This window comes from Diceros bicornis, chromosome 10 (assembly GCF_020826845.1).
Source record: "Diceros bicornis minor isolate mBicDic1 chromosome 10, mDicBic1.mat.cur, whole genome shotgun sequence".
Lineage (NCBI taxonomy): Eukaryota > Metazoa > Chordata > Mammalia > Perissodactyla > Rhinocerotidae > Diceros > Diceros bicornis.
In genome coordinates, this window is record NC_080749.1 from 53,850,153 (window position 1) to 53,868,938 (window position 18,786).

The 18,786-nt window shown below is 41.1% G+C and overlaps 1 protein-coding gene across 3 annotated transcripts in view; it reads left to right on the top strand.

Moving 5' to 3' along the window:
• The first annotated feature begins 1,447 nt into the window (after positions 1–1,447).
• Positions 1,448–18,786, top strand: part of RAPGEF4 (Rap guanine nucleotide exchange factor 4) — a 298,329-nt gene continuing 280,990 nt past the window's right edge. Inside the window, exon 1 of one of the 3 annotated variants that reach the window (XM_058549262.1) lies at positions 1,448–1,622. In XM_058549262.1, the coding sequence (XP_058405245.1) occupies positions 1,558–1,622 (65 nt within the window). In that variant the 5' untranslated portion in view covers positions 1,448–1,557. The remainder of the gene's footprint in view (positions 1,623–18,786) is intronic. The other 2 variants (XM_058549268.1, XM_058549260.1) reach the window with 2 other exon arrangements.

Genomic DNA, 18,786 nt, shown 5'->3' on the forward strand with positions numbered 1-18,786 from the left:
AATAAATACAGGAGATTCATTTCGCCTTCATACCTCTACCATAAAAAAGCAACAACATAAACACCTTTGGTAATCTTTGTACAGTATAACATTTTAAATGTTATTTACCTTAAACATGATAGAAATTAACAGGATGGAGGTCAACTGGGCGACCAGCACTGAGGAGGGAGGTGTTGCTGAGGGAAGGGTGGCAGGTCCAAAACCAGATCCTGGCTAGCAGAGGGGAAAAGGCAATTTTATTAGGATAAAAGCATGCCAGAGTGCACCTGCTGTTTCATTCTCTCCAGTCTCCTTGAACCTCCTCTGAGCAGCGGAGTGAGAGGAGGGCAGGAGAGAAAAAAAAAACAAAGTAAGGAAAGCAATGCTCTGTTTCTTTTTCCATTGTCTACCCCCAAATGCACACCATAAGTATCAAAATAGTGCCTGGTAGTAGTCCAAAAGATTTAACTCATCCCCAAATTCCTAAACGACCGTCAGAGCGTCATTTGATTTTTGGCAGTGTAACTGAACAACTTCTAGGCGTAACGTTTGTTGTGCACACTTACAAGAGACAGGCTGTAGTGACCACCCATTCAACACTCCAGCCATGGAAAGAGTGGCATGTGGGGTCAGCCATCCAAGTGAACCCAAGTGCCTTGGGTTCTTGCCCTGCAATCCCCAAACCTCAGTTCTGTTTGTGGCCTCACTACTTCCCATTCTTAATTGTGTTTCTTTTCATCATGCAAGTGATGGAAGCCCAAGCAGATCCAAGGTTCAAGGCCAGAGACTTCAGTTTGTCATCCCCTTGGTCACCACTGGTCACCATCCTGGCCCACTGGCCTTCCCTCCCGGCTTCCAGCCATGTCCACATTGCCTCTGCATTCCATTCCAGCCCTTCTTCACCCTCAGGAGAAACTGTCCCCTGGCTTCCACACTCAAAGACCACTGTGGGTGTTCCCATCCCAAGCCCTGATAGCCCTCCTCTCCATCCCTTTTTAACGGGGAAACAGGAAAAGGGAGCAAGAAACCGCCACCAAGTTTTGACAGCTGCTGAGGAAGACTAATGGGTTTCTAAGGAAACAGAGAGGCAGCAGCCATTTTAGTGGCATTTGCTGTATGAAAAATATATAGACACTGACATCCCCCTCCCCGCCCGGGCGCCTTCCCTCCCTCCACGCTTCAGAGGCCTCGAGGTGAGGAGTGGGTTCAGGTCTCTCTGAGGCGCAGCGGCCACCTGTCGCAGGTGGCCAGGTGGCCGGCCACCCGGGGTCGCCACCTAGCCCCCTCCCCGCAGCGGGCGGGACCGCGGGACTCCCCACCCCCAGGCGCCGCAGTGCGGCGGCGGGCGGGCGGCTCGGGCCCTCCGGGTCCCCGCGTTCCGCCCCTCGGGTCCCCTCCCTCGCCGGCCCCCCGCCCGGCAGGCCGCGGGAGCCCGCTGGGAGGGCGGGCCCGTCGCCGGCGCGCTGGTCGCGAGGCGGGCCGGGAGGAGCGGGTCCGCGCCGCCGGCGAGGCGGAGGCAGAGGCAGCGCGAGCGCGGGAGGTCGCCGCAGCCGGGGACACCGCGCGCCGCTGCCCAACATGGTCGCTGCGCACGCTGCCCATTCTTCCTCCTCCGCCGAGTGGATCGCCTGCCTGGATAAAAGGTAGCTCGGAAGGGCCCGCGCCCCGCCGGGGCGCGGCGGCGCTGCCCCTGCCCCGAGACCGTCCGCAGCGCAGCCCCATACCTGGGCGCAGCGGGCCGCGGCTGCGGGAGGAGGGTCCCCGAGCCCGGGAGGGGCTGAGGGTCCTGGGCCGGGATGCAGAGGGACGCAGACCCGTGCCTCTCCTGGGGCGCCACCGGCACGAGATTTTTACACGTGGTGGAGAAAATGCAGCGCGTGGGGTGGGGTGGGGGGACCATCCTCTCCGACCCCCTGCCCCTCCTTCACATTCTCTTGCTCCCCGCCCACCCGCGCCTCCAGGCGCCGCTCTTGGGTGGGGGGTATTTTCTCTCGGCATCACGGGACAGAAGAATAGATTCCTACCTTCTCTCCGCTGTTCAGACCATTGGGAGTAAATGTAATTTAAGTTTTAAGGAAGGGTGGGGGGAAAGGTAGGTGCAGAGTAACATTCTTTTTTGTTCTTGAAAGCAAAGTGTGAGGGACCCTAGTGGAGCTGTCAAGTGCCTTGCTGAAATTCTCCGCTTCTGCCCCCGCAGTCGCTTGCTCAAGGTCTGTGTTAGAAAGGTCACGCGAGAGACCTCTTTGGTCTTAATACTTGCTTCTCGGGAAAAGACCCTTACTCTAAAAAAAATTAAAACCATAAAGCATTGTAACTCCCGGCGACAGCTCTATATAAGGAAGGTGCTGTGTGTAACAGCGGACTGCGATTGTTTTCAGGCTCTGACAGCGTAATTTTCTGTTTGTCCAGATTGTGGGTTTAGCAGTAAATATTACACAGTATATTAGCAATTATAGTTTATTACCCCGATTGAAAGGCAATGCCTCTGAACTTTTAAGAACTGAGTAAGAAATCCTGCAGACTGAACTGCCTCTGAATTTCTGAGTTTGATGCAGCAGGGCAGTGATTCATGTCTTGCAGCTATCTGCGTGACATCTCTATTTGCATTTGTGCGAAATATTTTGCGCTCTGCCATATTGAAATTTTTGCAATGAGCAGATTCGTAACCAGATCAAACTTGAAAAATTTTAAGTGTGACATACTTTACTATTGTAAGGCCTTTGTTGAAAAAAATTAAGTAGTAATTTGAGAAAAGCTAAATGTGGCTTATTTGAATAATTTAATATATCTGAGAAATAATCTTTACTTTCAGTTACCACGCAGCAGCAAGAGTTTTTGGCAGGCAGTGCCCTATTTACGTCGAAAATGATATGTACTAATATTAGAAGAGTTGCATGCAATAAATAGTAAGAGGATTGAAGTGATGGTTAAATCATACAGAATTATGTAAAGGAACTAAGAGCATATTTAAGTGAAAAGCCTGCTAATGTGATAAGTATTCTAAATTTAATAGTTTAGGAAAGAGAAATTATAAAAGAAGAGAAAATCAAGCTCTTGTACTTAACTATAAATAGTAGTGCTTCCTCACAAGTGAATTTTTTAGATAATAGATTACATATTTCTATTTGCAGAAATGCATGCGTGCCATTTTTTGAACAGTCAGTAATTAACAGGAAACCCTTTAGTCAATAAATAACGGCAAAATCGTAGAGCAATGCTAACACAGTGGGGTATATTTGACTCTGTATTTTCATAATGTGTATTTGCCCAAATGATTTTGTTTGGAATGGTTTTTTAGAACATAGTGCCACAATCTAATACCACCATTCATAATGGGGAAAAATCTACCAGGGGAAAAAAACAACCCTCCACAAAAGCTCTAGCATTGGTGGAGTGCAGGAGAGTAGACTGGTCAGTAAGTTAAGGGTTTTAGGCCCGGAGCTATCACCAGCTCTGATCTTAGACATGTCACTTTTATTTCCTTGAGTTTCTGAAAAATGAGGATAGAACTATCTGTTTTCCCAAGGATTAGTGGACCAAACGAAAAGAAAAAAATGGTGAAAGTACTTTGAAAGCTGTGAGGTGCAATGTAAGTATTTTATCGTATGGTGTTAAGAGAACCTTGCATTTTCTGCAGTGTTGATGCTAGAATTCCTTTGCAGAAGAGTTTAGGAGTGGCAGTCTCATCGTAAGAGGGCCTTGAGGTACTTGTTTTAAAGTTGCATTTTTACTTAGATTGTCTGTTAATTTTTTAGGGGAGGAGGAAGATTAAGGGCGCTGAGGGAAGTTGGCTGGGGAAGCCCCCTGAAGTCACTCCTTAGTGGGACACTGCCCTCAATATTTCTGAGAGATACAATCTTGATACCCTCTGCCAGGCACTGTGTTGGGCATTGGGGATGCAAGAAAAAGAAATATGAGAGTTGCTTATTGACTTGGGGGGTGGGCGGTGGAGGTGGGACAGCTACATAAACAACTAACCACAATGCAATGATAAGTGCTTTAATGGAGAAGTAGGAAGTGCTGTAGCTCTGCCAGGGATGCTTCCCACAGGTTCCTGCCTGGACCTTGGAGGTTGAGGGGAATTTTATCAAGTAGAGAATTCCGGGAGGACATGTCAGGCAGAGGGAGCAATGTGAACAAAGACACACAGGTAAGGTATATAAATATGCTAATTTCTTCCCAACCACAAATTCCTCTTGTGACCAAATCTAGAGTACAGGAATGTTCTATTTTTCTAAAACTTTTGATTATGGACATTTTCAAGCATATACACAAAAAAAGAGGGAATGGTGCAGTGAACCCCTGTGAACTATTTGGTGATCTGATCCTGGGACCTTTTCCACAGCTGGGAAATGTAGTTTAGATATATGCATCGTGCAAGTGGCAACTGTTGTAGACAGCTAGAAAAAGAGCAGCTAAGGGGTTGGAAATAAAAAGGAGATTTAAAGCAGAAAGTGTGCAGGAGTAAGGAAATATGTAAACAAACAAAACAAAACAAAGAAAATAAAACCTTAGAAATGTTGTTAGGCTTGCCTAGAAAGTTGTCAAAGACAGGCGATGCTATATATAAACTTGAATGGGGGGGGTGTTGAAAAATATGTAGATACGTGGATTAGGTTAAAGAAAGAAAATCCAAAGATTTTTATGTGTCAAGCGTCCAAGTTCTTGGACTATGGTGGGACTGAGGAGATGAGAGTGTATGAATACTAATCTTAAAATCAGAACGACATTAAATATTTGGATAGATAAAAAGACATTGAAAAAAATGTCAGCAGACATATTGTTAAAGCAAAACAAACTTACCGCTATCTCATTGATCTTACAGTTTTTTGGTTTTTTGTGGGGTTTTTTTTTTGGTGAGGAAGATTGTCCCTGAGCTAACATCTGTGCCAGTCACCCTCTGTTTTGTATGTGTGACACTGCCACAGTGTGGCTTGACAAGCGGTGTGTAGGTCCACTCCGTGAACCCCGGGCCACTGAAGCGGAGCGTGCGAACTTAACCACTATGCCACCCGGCCGGCCCCAATCTTACAGTTTTTTTCTGAGCAGGGGTGGTAACTAGAAACGTATTATGTACATAGTACCGACTATTTGGGATTTAAGATATTTTATGTCTTTTTTTTTTTTTAATGTGCTGACCGTGGCTTTATTTTAGTGAAAGTATTCTTCCCATAAGACTTTATTTGCCACCTGTGAATTTGAGAACCATTTATAGGTCATAATTCTCATGGTTGGTAGGGGAGTATGATGAAGCGACCACACATACGCACATATGTAGGGTGAATCATTGCCGGTATTCATGGCTGTGGAGCGGGAGTTGGCAAACTGTGGCCGGTGGGTCAGATCCGGCAGCTGCCTGTGTGTCCCCTGAGCTAAGAATGGTTCTTACATTTCTGAATGGTTGGAAATAAATCAAAAGAAGATTAATATTTTGTGACCCATGAAATTTATATGAAATTCATATTTCACTGTCCATAAGCAAAGTCATATTGGGATACAGCCACATTCATTTGGTTACATATTATCTAAGGCTGCTTTCCCGCTACAATGGCAGGGTTTAGTAGCTGCAACCAGCGGAGACTTGTGGCCCACAGAGTGTGAAGTATTTACTACGTGGATCTTTGAAGAAAAAGTTTGCCATCCCCTGTTAGAGATGAAAGAATCTAGCAAAGTGACTGACAGAGAAACCACTGGAGGTGAAAGAAATTGTCTTCCTCTGGGAAGGAGTTCATGACGTTTGGCTTCTTGTTCTTCAGTTAGAAGTATAGCTTGGAGGGAGGTCCTCAGTTGATTGGCTTCTTTGAGGACCACTGATGATCACAGGCCAAAGCAGAAAATGAAGTTACCATGGTTTGGATATGTAAAAAAGCTTGTCGTCTTTCAAAACAGCTGAGGACTTTTTAAAATTATTAATGTTTCATTTAAAAAATGCCTCTTACTCAGTGTCTTTGCATCTGACTTGATCCTCAAATAGATACTGAGTTAGCTATTTTGATGGGATTTAATGAGAGTGAAAGAAATCAAGGAATAGATTTGTTAAAAACCAAAATGCTTTGTAGCAGACATGGTGAGAGAGGATGACTCACATTTCAAAGAAGCGTCAGACTCAGACATGGTCCCGCCCTTGAGGAATATAGAAGATCATAGAAGCATGCAGAGCAGCAGGCTGTTGCTGGGGAAGGCTGGTGTCCACCCAGGCAGGTCTCAAGGGATGGATGACATGACCCAGGGTTCGGGGCTGGTCTTACACTCTCGGAATCCTGATTTGTCAGCACATCAAGAATTAATACATTTTTCAGGGGCAGAGACACAGGCACCAAACTCTCAGAGACTGTAAAAACCAGAAAGTTCATTAATTTAAAAATAACATCAGAGAAGTGGACACTTACATCCTTTGGTTAATGTATTCCTTCTTTAGGCAAGCTGTTTGGGAAATCAGTTGTTATCAGAAGCCCATTTACAATGAGAAGCAAAACTGCCAGGAGATCAGGACACTTATAACTTTTGGCCAGCTCATTTTCTTCCTAGAGTGACAGAGGCTGGGCATTAAATTACGATCAGAAGATAGTTCTAGAAATCCTGCAGGACAGCTTGACCTTCACCTCTTCCAGTTGCATGACCATTACCTGTGCTCCCAGAGCACCGTTTGTCCAACACTGTAACAACACAAGTCAGATTCCATCACAATTGCTTATTTACTTCTATTTTTGTGTCACTTGATGTCAGTCCCTGTATTTTATTCATCATTTTATCTCCAGCGTCAGTGCAGCACCCTGACTGTAGAAGGTGCTTATGGGATCAGGGTGAGATGGCCCGATGCATCCTCCTCCTCAGAGATGGAGTGGCCTCTGCAACCTTGCAGGCAAGTGCTTGCACTGCCCCGCTTTGCCTTGGAAAGTGCCTGGATGGGCACCACCAACATCTGTCTCTGCAGTTCCTTCTGTGTTTCCTTGGCTGATGAGCATCCTTTTTTAAAAAAATGACAGTGCCTAGCTCTATTCTAATCTATTATTAAAAAACATGTTTATTACGGAAAATTTCAAAATATACAAAAAGAAGAGAGAACAGTATAGTAATTCTCTTGTGTCCCCTCTCTCCCCAATAATCATCCACTCACAGCCAATCTTGTTTTATTTATCCCCCACTACCTCCAGGATTATTTTGATGCAAGTCACAGATGTATTATTTCATCTATAAATATTTCAGTATATATCTCTAAAAGGTAAGGATTCTTTACAAAGAATACAATACCATTATCACACATTAAAATTTTGACATTAGTTCCCTAATATAATCAAATATCCAGTCAGTGCTCAAATTTCCCTGTTTATCTCATAACTTTTCTTTTTTTGTGTGTGTGGTTTGTTTGTATTAGGATCTAAATTAGTTGTATTTAGTTGATATGTCTCAAAGTCTTTTTTAATCTCTGGGTTCTCCCTCTGTCTCTTTTTCTTCTTCGTAGTAAATTTGTTGAAGTAACAGGTATTTTTTTATAGTCTGAATTGTAATTATACCTCCATGGTGTGTTTTAATATGTCCTTTTGTCCCCTGTATTTCCCATAAATTGGTATTTGGATCTAGAGCTTGATTGGATTTGGATATGATTTCTTGGCAACAATACTTCACAGAAGTGTTATATATTTGCATCACGAGGCACAGAATGTCAAGTGATCTCTTTTTGTGATGTTAGCAATATATCATTTTTAAAGTTTAGTGCTCGGTGACTCTTATTTGCAACTTCTTGGGGGACATCTCATTGTAACCCCAGTACATGTGCTTACATGACATATATGTGTGGAGCAATTAGAGGAGAACACAACCTAATGTGTAATCAGGCTTCAATTCGGTGATGCTGATTCTCCCTGCCCTAGGATTTTAGGAAAGGAAAGGTTCAGCCCCAGCTGGACTCCCTCAGACTGGAGGCACATGGGGGATGGTGTGCCCACGGAGCAGTGGGCCTGAGAGAAGGGTACTTGGTCCCTCACATGCTTGGCTCTGCAGCCTGGTATCCTGAAAACAGCCTGGAAGCCTGAAAGAGTCTTCGAGGAAGAGTGGTGCTCAGCAAAGCAAATTCTGCTTCCTTGTCTTAGTTTAGATTCCCCCAAATGGACTTCTGGCTCCTCCAATGTGGGCGGGACTGACAGATCCCTTTTAGTTCAAATTCCCAATCAGTTTATAAGATTTCATAGCCCTTCCATAGTAGCTGTTTATTCTCCGTCCACCTCTGCAACCCCAAAGCAGCTAGTTTTTCTTTAGTCAGATTTCAGTCCATCTTCATGCATCTAGAACGGTGGCAGTGAAGAGTGAATTTTCCCTCTGGTACCTTTAATTCACAGACGAGAGAAAGAGGGAAGAGAGACCGCCCGAGAGGCTGAGGAAAGAGAAAGAGGATGGAAATAACTGGGTGGGGAGGATGACAGAGAAAGACCCAGCCAAACATGTGAAAGCAAACAGTCTGACTGGCTGGGGAGGAGGCACCTGGGTGCTGTGTTTACTCAGCTGCATCCATGGGCATCCGCTTGCTTCCCCTGCATGAGAAGAAAAACAAAGTGATGTTACTACCCTCTTTTCTCTTCATACATGCTCTTCCTTGCATCACCCATCCCTTTCCTGTGCCTTAACTATGCAGATGACTTAAACTCTGCACCCTTGGTTTATCTTCTAGACCAGATGCATTTTTGTCTCTCTGTTGGATATTCTCGTATCAAATATCCCAGTAATATTTTGGGACAGATATTATAACCTACCTCTGCTATAGAGGTTGAAAAAAAAAATACTTATCTTTCTAGCCTCCCTACAGGCTAGGTGTCCATGTGACACAGTTCTATGTCTGTCCAATGAGACATTAGCAGAAGTCTACTAGAGGCTTCTAGGAAAGTTCTTGCTTAACTGATGAAAGCCACAGATGTATTTGATACCACCTTCTTCTCTTCTTTCTGCCTGGAATTACTACCTGAGGCCTAGGCCTATGGCAGCCATTTGTAATCCCAGAAGGAAGGGCCAGGAGAAACAGACTCTGGTTCTGACTTTGTTCAGCTACTGAGTTTAGATCAATAGTTGTCTGCCTTAATATGTTTTGTTTTATGAAGAAAAAAACCACCCTATTTCTATAAACCACTCTTTGTTAGAGTTTCTATCATTTGCTGTCAAAATTATCTCTAACCTAACAAGTTGATACTCAACTTATCTAAAGCTGACTTCATCATTCTTAACCCTCCTCTCCATTAGTTTCTACTCCTTACTTCCCTATTTTATTAAAGACACTACTACTCTCCTTCTCAAAACTTTGATGTTACCCGTCTCCTCCCTTTCCTATGTTCCTTTTTACATCTAACCTGTCACCAGTTCTTCTCTTGGCCTTTATATTCTATTGCTTTATTTCAGGGCCTTATCATCTGCATCTGGATCTTCTCATTGTTTTCTTCTTCCAATCTGGAAAACATGATATATTCAAATCGACTTTGTTTCAGGGTCAGCGAGACCTGGATTCAAATTCTGTCATGTCCACCCCTTAGCCATGTGATCTTGGTGAAGTTATTAATCTTTTTGAACCTCTCTTTCCAAATCATCAAAGGGGGCTACCAAGACATACTGTGCTGGCTGTTTTGAGGTTTGTGGGCTAATGCAAGTGTAGCTGCATGGTCTTCTCTAAGTAGCGAGCATAGTGTAGGGGTTAAGAGTTTGGGAGCTAGGCTGTATTGGTTCAAATTCCAGTTTTGATTTTATTAATGGTGTAACTTTGGAAGGGTTATTCAGTTTAAGTAGTTGTTTTGTAGATTCCTCAGAATTTTCTATGTAGACAATCTTGTTGTCTATGAATATTGGCAGTTTTATGTATTCTTTCTGATCTTTATGTCTTTTTTTTTTTCCTTGTCTTATTGCATTGGCTAGGATTTCCAGGATAAGGTCCACAGAAGGGGTGAGAATGGACTTCCTTGCATCAAGAAACAATTCTCTTTCTCTATTTTTTTCTTTTCTCTGTTTTTAAAAGAGCTTGTGTAATATTGATGTTATTTCCTTTTTAGATATCTGGCCAAGAGTTTTCTTTGTGGGAAGCTTTTTGATGACAAATTCAATTTCTTTAATAGATAGGGGAATACTCAGGTTTTCTGTTTCTTCTTATGTCAGTTTTGATAAGTTGTTTCAAGGAGTTTATCTATTTCATACAAGTTATCAAATTTATTGGCATAGAGTTGTTCATAGTATTTCTTATTATTTTTTTACTGTCCTTAGAGTATGCCATGATGTTCCCTCCTTCATATAGCTTATTAGAAATTTGTGTCTGCTCTCTTTTTTTCTTAATCATTCTTGTTAGGAGCTTCTCAACTTTGCTAATCTTTTAAAAGAACCAGCTTTTAGTTGATTTTCTTTAATGTTTGAGAAATTCACTGATTTCTGCTTTTTTTTTCTGTTTCTTTATTCTACTTACTTTGGGTTTAACTTGCTCTTCTTTTTCTGGCTTCTTAAAATGGAAACTTAGATAATTAACTTTAAACTTTCCTTCTTTTCTAATGAAGTTATGATTTCTCATGATCAACAGAAAGAAGGAAGTACAATTATTTCATTATTCAGTGTTTACAAATGAAAACTATTTCTGCCAGAGAAGAACAATTAATCAAGCTGATACTGGCACCTGTCGACCTCCTCAACCTCATGGAGAAGATACTGTGCAATGTGATAAACAATATCTTTCACAATATCTCATCAGTGAATTCAGCAATGGGTTTCTTAGGGCTTTCAATATATCTTGATAGCATAATGCCAAAGGGACATTAAAAGAGAGTGTTTCTCCTAGGGGGCCAATATAATATACATTTTTCTGATGGTCTGATTTAATCCCAGGATAGATTTTAGGATATTTTAGAAATGCCAAAGGGACATTAAAGGAGAGTGTTTCTCCTAGGGGGCCAATATAATATATATTTTTCTGATGGTCTGATTTAATCCCAGGATAGATTTTAGGATATTTTAGAAATGAGTTTAGAAATTACTTGTCTTTCAGGAAATCCTTCATAAATACTGTTTTACACGTCTGAGCTTTTGATAATTATTAAAATTGGATAGCAATGACTTTGAAGTAATATTTCCCAATAGATACCTAGAGTGCTGCTGTTCTGTGTTGTTAGTTGGGTGAAGAGTAGTATGACTTTGGACTCAGCCAAACTGGGGGGAAAATCACATCCTCATTTGATAACTAAACAAAGATGTATGTCTTAATGGTGGTCCAGCCCTTCTCTGTGAGGATGTGGGGGCAAGGGTGTATTCTCAAGGAGGAATGTTGGTGCCTCTCTAACACACAGACAAATGGTGGTCAAGAGCTCATAGGTTATGCTACGGAGCATGGCTCCTATAATTGTCATATAACCTGGTAAATGTAAGTGCTTCCCTGAGTTCTGTGAGCCACTCTAGCAAATTAATTGAACCTGAGGAGGGCGTCATGGGAACCTCTGATCTATAGCCCAGTTGGTCAGAAGCACAGATGATAACCTGGGCTTGTGACTGGCCTCTGAAATGGGGATGGGGGGCAGTCTTTTGGGACTGAGCCCTTAACCTGTGGGATCTCGTGCTGTCTCCGGGTAGATAGTGTCAGAATTGAGTTAAATTATAGGACTCAGCTGGTGTCAGAGACTTGCTTGTTGTTGTAGGGAACCCCCAACCATGCCCCGCCACACATACATCTGGTGATCAGAAGTGTCAGAAGTGAAGTGTTCTGTGTGAGTACTACAGGAGACACAGGAGAGAAACACAGTAGGGAAGGACTGGATTTTTCCCTACTCAGAAGGAGGAAAACTGAGTTTTTCCTTTACAGTATCTATAGTATATTATTGATTTTGTTGATGTAATAGACAAAAGTAATTTCAGAAAACGTTGAAAGGGATAAATTTTGAAATTCTGGTTTATCCTTTGAATATTATTATTTAAAGATATTTAAAATACTGTTCACTTTAGTTCTTCTTTATAATAATTTTTTGAGGAAAAAGAAAGCTACCCCTAGGGAATTGATGAGTGCCACAGAGATCAGGAAAAGTACTATCATTTACATGAGGTTCTCAAGATACTGTGTCTGTGCTTTTGTGCGGATGCTGATGGCTGACTGCTAGTGGTATCAGCGTCCCCATCCTTCTGATGAACTTTGGAGTTTCATATATAGCCAGTTTAGTTTTATCAGTGACGAATTTGTCTGGTACCTCTGTGGGGTCAGAGGCCTAAGATAGGCCTCTCAGACAACTGGCCTAGAGCGAGAAAATGGTCCTGAATACCTAGGAACTCCAACAATTTCTCATTTTGAGGATTTGTTCACTATCTTAACTTTTCTATCATTATTCCACCATTTGCCTTTTGATAATGTTTTTGTATTGAATTCTTATCATATTTTTCTCATCAACTAATTGAATGATACGGCAATATGTATATAAAGTTTTTCATGTCAAAAATTGAAGACAACTTGAGAATAGTTAAGTATCAGTGGTGAAGTTAAGGTACCACGCATGCAGCAGACTCCTTGTGAATATTCCCTGGTGGTATTTGAAGATCTGATTTGTAAAGTTAGAGCTATGTAGTCAGTAACCAAGTTTTACATTTTATTTACTGAAAATAATGTAAATACTTAGACCAGGAGTTCCTGTTTAATTATCCAGATCATCAGAGCATAAAGAGGGGAACCCTCCACTGATAGAAAAAGGTACAGTTACAGAAAATACCGATGGGACCATATAACAAGCCTGCTTCATTTATAAGGCAGATCTCTGAAGCATGGCTAAACTTGGATGCCAACTGGCTGAATGGAAATAGAATACAATTTTATTGTGCTCTTTCGTCTCCTGTGCTGTAACTGTACATTATCAGCCTCTGAGTGCACCTTATCTTTTCCTCAATTGAATTTTACATTATCTCTATTGCTCTGCTTTCTACCTTTTCAGCACTTCATTGGATATTTATCTTAACAACTTTAGAGGTTCGTTTTAGAATTCAGCGTTCAACAGATCACGGCTCTCTAAGTAAAGCTCATTTTTGAAAAACTCTTTGTGTTTGGATGATTAACTTTTTTTTTTTGTCTCTATCATTAGAAGTCCTAACCCTAAATATCTGCAGGAAAAATAAGCAATGACATGCTCCTCAGAGGAGCTTACGGAAATCAAAAATGGACATTACTTAAGCCTGATATTGTTTTGGGTGACCTGAAGGAGAATCATAAAGTAGTCCAAGTGCAAAATTGGAATAATTAAAAAATTTGTATCTTTTATTCATCACTTTTAGGGAAAGAGTATAGGTATTAGGGAGAAGAGAAAGTGAACAGTAAGGAAATAAAACAATTGGATGGAATGATTTTAAAAATACTGGGAAATTACCTAAAAGAAAGCTTCTCTTCTTTCCATTTTAGTTGAGCTAACCTTGATTTTCTTTTATTTATTCACTTACTATTGATTTTTATCTGCCTGTAAAGAATTTTGCAGTCAAATTCTGCCACATATTCTTATGCCCTGGAATAGTATTTGAATTTATCTTTTGAATTTATTTCTTTTGAATTGGGAAGCAACACAGACATAAAATTGATTTTATGTGTTGAATTCTACTTATTTCTATAATTATGTAGCAGAAACTTCATCGATGGGAGTTTTATCCCATAGGATTTATATTGAAGGAGTTAAAAGAGATTTTAAAAAAAGAAAAATGAGTAACGAAGGAAATTATAGGAGAAAAGAAAACGTAAAAAAAGCGCACTGATGTGTAGATGCTAAACCAGGTATCTGAGACAGCAGCACAACTCGTTGGAGTGCCAGCTGACTCACTTGCTACCACCACATTGCTTTCTCTCCCCTGGGTTTGTGAGAGCTGTTGCTGGCTTGCAGCTCCGAGCTGACAATAGGCACATACACCCTGCTTCTTTCTGCGAGTGTTACATGTTGATATGTATTGACACGTCTTTCTCCTTCCCAGAAGGAAATGACAGAAGCTTATGAAAGGTAATGGACTGTGATTTAAAGTACATTTTAATTGGGGCCAAATCAAAGAATTTCTGACTGATAATCAATTTGTTTCTGCAAACCCTATCACCAGGAATAAATGGTCGTAAAATTTTAGTGTTTTCCTGCAGAATTTTTTGTATGAGTATATTTTTAACCTGTTTGAGCTCATACTTGAAGATTTCACGCTTCTTAAAATTAACATTATGGGATGATCACTTTCCCAGGTTATTAAAAATTATTTGTAAATATAATTTTTTGGGCTGAAATCATATGGGTCATATGGCTTAAGCTTTTCCTTTTGTTGGACAATTAAGACATTTAAAAATGATTTTTGCTGTTATCAATAATGCTATACCCTTTTATATTAAATTTTTCCTGTGTTTTAGATTACTTCCATAGGATAGAGATATCCATAGAACTAAAATTAGTTTATGTGTGTGAAAAAATTTGAGATTTTTGATACATATCTTCAAATTACTTTTCATAAAGACAGTAACATAGCTGCTATTACCCATATTTTATAAATAAGGAAACTGAGGTTTGGAAAAGTTCAATTACTTGTGCAGGGTCATATACTTGGTAAGTGCCAGGGACCCACATGAGATAAAACCCCATTCCCTTTCCATTATAACGGCGTTTCAAGTACATTCCTTACAATGTTAGTAGATAGTGCAAAGAAAAAAAAGACTCATGATAAAAAATTTGGGAAATGTCAAGTTAAAATTAAGTGAGATTTTTACGAAAGTCCTCAGAGCCCTGAGCATCACCATAAAGATGATATGTGGCTGTAGAATGCTGGAGAACTGTGTGCTCCAGCGCCCCTTCCTGCAGCGCTCTGCTCTCCCACTGCATTCTGCCTCACCTCCCTGTACCCTCTTTGGATGCCTCAGGTGCCCTGGGGTTGCCAGGGTGGCAGTCTACTCTCTTATGCTTAACTCTGCTGTTCCCACTCTGAGCGAGCTTCCAGGGGCTCTGGAAGGAGCCATCACCAACCCACTTGGTGGACCCAGGTATCCCTAGTTGATTGTCTCTAGTCTGTCTCTCTGTCCAGTCTCTTTGGTTAACAGTGCTCCCCTGAGCCCCATCTTATACCTCTCTTGGAGGCCAGATGTCTTAATGGAACAAGTAGGACAGACACCTTGGCCCACACCTGGAGGTGGACACAGCATGGTAGGGCGCTGCCCTGCACTTCTCTTTTCTATCTTGCATCTGTTTCTTTAGAGCCTTCCAGTCACAAACTTCCTAACCATTGATAAAGTAATTTGAGCTAATGTGTTAAATACAGAGTTTAATGTGCTATCCCTTGCAGAAATGTTTGTATTTTAATAAAAGATTCCTAGAGATGTCAGAGCTTTAGCAGAAAGGAAATCAGAGTGAAACTCATGCAATGAGATAATCTGCCTGGTGGCTCTTTTGAGTCGTGTTGTCCAGATGTGTGCCTTCTATTTGAGCCCTAATCCCAGCACACCCACCCAGGACATACCATTTCCCAAACATTTTGGATAATTAAGGATTTTCTGTACATTAAAAAAAAAATTATAACAACCTGAAATTACCCAGAGTTCCAAAAACCTGCTGAAGTCTTAAAATTGATCAGACTGCTCTGTTTTAGAACACAAGATTAATTTCTGGCTACACAACAACAAACATTTGGCTGAAAGCCAAACTGTATGGTTATTTACAGCGAGTCTTCAGTTATCTGGCATCACAGAGAAGTTAATTTCATACAACTTTATCCCAATTAATCCCCCAAACTTGGTGTAATTTAATAATTCTGGTGGAAATGGTATTTAATGGTATTTATAAGTGGTATTTGATATGGCTGCTTTTCTAAAGCATACTGAATATTATTTTTCTTATACTTGATGATTGAGGCTCAGTGTATTGAACATAAATTAGTATCCTGTGTTATAATATGCTGATTTTGAAGTATATGGATTATCTGTTTCAACACAAAATGCCCCAGTGATTTTTTTTTTTTAAGTTCTGCTTGTTTTGGTTTTATTTGCCTGACTCTTCCCTACTGCCCAGAAGCTGTCACCCCTTGCTTGCTGCGCTCTTGGTGTCTGTCCTGTCTCCTTTTCTTACACAAACATAATATCCTGCCTCTAATCCTTTGGATTTAGAATCCAGCTTGGCCAGGTGTATTGGAGCTGTATGTATAATACAAGTGCATGCATTTGCCCCTGAGGATTTTCTTCTGAGTAAAGTTTATGAATTTCAGAGTTTTAGTGTTTTAAGGCTTAGATTTTGGTTACACAAATCCTTTTGAACTTACGTGCTACATGATCTCACTTCTATGATTTTTTTCTTAATAACTGAGATTTCCAGGTAAATGTCTTCTGAAGAGTTGAGGCATTACTGTAATAAGATTAATTCCTTTATTTAACAATTATTTACTGAATGCTTAAGAAACACTTTATAGATGCTTAGGATTCTTTAGTAAGCAAAACAGAAGATCCCTGCTCTCATAGAACTTACATTTTAACAGAGGAAATAGATAAAAAATTAGCAAACATAATAAATAAGTTACATGTTACGTTTGAAGGCAATTATGTTATGGAAAAAAACAACAACAACGAACAACAAGTAGAGCCCAGTAAGAAATCACCACCACCTAGTGGGGGTGGTGAAGATTGTAATCTTAAATAGGTCAGTCAGAATATGGTTCATTGGAAAAGTGTGATTTAAGCAAACAGGCAGGGGAGTTAGCCAAGCATATGTTTAGGGTAAGAATATTCAGCAATGGGAACAGCCAGTGCAAAGGCCCTGGTGTGAGTACATGTATGGATTACTCAAAGAACAGTAAGCAGCCTTTTGTGGCTAGAGTGAAGTGAGCAAGGGAAAGAGTAGGGGAGGAAGTCAGACAGAGAATGAGGGTAGATCATGTGGGGACTTGACAGCTATTATAAAGGCTGAGTGAAATTATATACTATTGTATACTCTGAGTGAAATAGGGAGCCACTGAATGGTTTTGAGCAGAGGAATGACATAACTTGACTTACATTTTTACAAGATCACTCTGATAGCAATGTTGAAACGATGCTGTGGCGGGGAGGCAATGGTGGAAGGAGGGAGGCCTATTGGGAAGCTATTGCAGTAATCCAAATGAAAGATGATAGTGGCTTGGTTAGAGTGACAGTAGTGGAGATGATGAGAAGAAGTAGGATACATTTTGGAGGTAGGGCCAATAGGACTTGCTTATGAATTGAATGTGGGAATGTTTAAGAAAGAAGACTCAAGCATAATTCTAAGGTTCTGGGCCTGGACAATTGAAAGGATCGTGGGGCCATCCATTTTGATGGGTAAGGCTGTAGAATAGGGCAAGATTTAAGGGAAAGAGGAGTTCAGTTTTGGACATGTTGAGTTTAAGCTGCTTATTAGGTTGGAGATGCTAGGTAGGAAATTGGATATATGACTCTGGAGTTTGGAAGAGAGGTCTGAACGGGAGATATAAATTTGGGGATCATAATAAACAGATGATATTTAAAGCCATGAGATTGGAGAACATCAAGGAAGTGAGTGTTAAAGAGAAGAGGACCAAGGATTAAGCCCTGCCATCCTCCAACAAGAGTTCAGGGGGATGGGGAGTAACCAGCAAAAGAAGCTGCGTTGGAGTGACCAATGAGGTAGGAAGAAAACAAGGGAATGTGGAACGTGTCTTGAAAGGCAAGTGATGGTGTTTCCAAATATTCAGATAGATCATATCATGTTGACAAAACATTGGGAAAAAGAAAGACCACAATCTGGGTTTGCATTTGAAGTTTTATATCGTACAGACGACATGGCTAATAGGTCTACTTTTCCAGCCTGGTTGGCAGTTGGGCAGGTTGCAGACTCTGTGCCAGTTCTTGGAATGTTGTTGTGCAGAAGACAGCAGGACTGAAAACAAAAATAAAATATCTCACACATAAGGTGCAGGGCAAATGCGTAGCCTGTGGCTTAAACTAGAATGAGATCATCCACCTAAAATGTGGGTAAGTGGGCAAGTCCAGGTAAGGAAAGATGAAAAATCAAGGTATAGAGATGCAGAGGACAAGAGGTAGGATAACATGAATGCAATTATGAAAACGTAGGGTGTTATTTCTCTGTAACAGATGGAGAAAAGAACAGGGAGTCAACATCACCATGATAAATACTGAACAGCAAGGAAGCAAACTATCACAGCTGAGGCATGCGGGCTGCTGTGAGACTCAGAAGTGATATTATCAATAAAGCCAGAGTTGGCAAGTGATTAACAAATAAACAACATATGGCTCATTGGTTGCCATGTCCCTGGAGACATCTCCTCTCGGGAGATAGTGTACTTCTGTAAATGAGTTTCTGGTTGGTGCACAGTTGCTTTTGATACATATGACAGTTGTGAAATTGTAACTATCCAGTTTACCTAAGCAAAAATGCTGCTAAACAGACAACTTTAGAGTTCTGGTTCTGGACGAGTGGACTCAATTCTCCCTATTTCTCCCACTAAGTACAACTATAACCCCTGGACATTACAAATAAAACAAACAGAAAAAGACTCTGAAAGGTGGAGAGAAGAAGGCAGACAGGCTTGGGACCACTCCTTCTGAAGAATGACATAGTGGTGAGTTCCTTGAGTTTTCTTTTTGCCTTGTATATCCCAGACTGGGTGCTGGAGTAGACGGCAACTTAGAAACCAAGAAATGCCTTAAGAAAAGCCTGCTGTCTCCAGGACAAGGAATAGGGCAGCCTAGCAAGACAGAAAACTTTTAGATAGTAACTGCTTTACTTTTTTTTTTTTTTTTGGTGAGGAAGATTAGCCCTGAGCTAACATCTGTGCCAATATTCTTCTATTTTGTATGTGGGACACCACCACAGC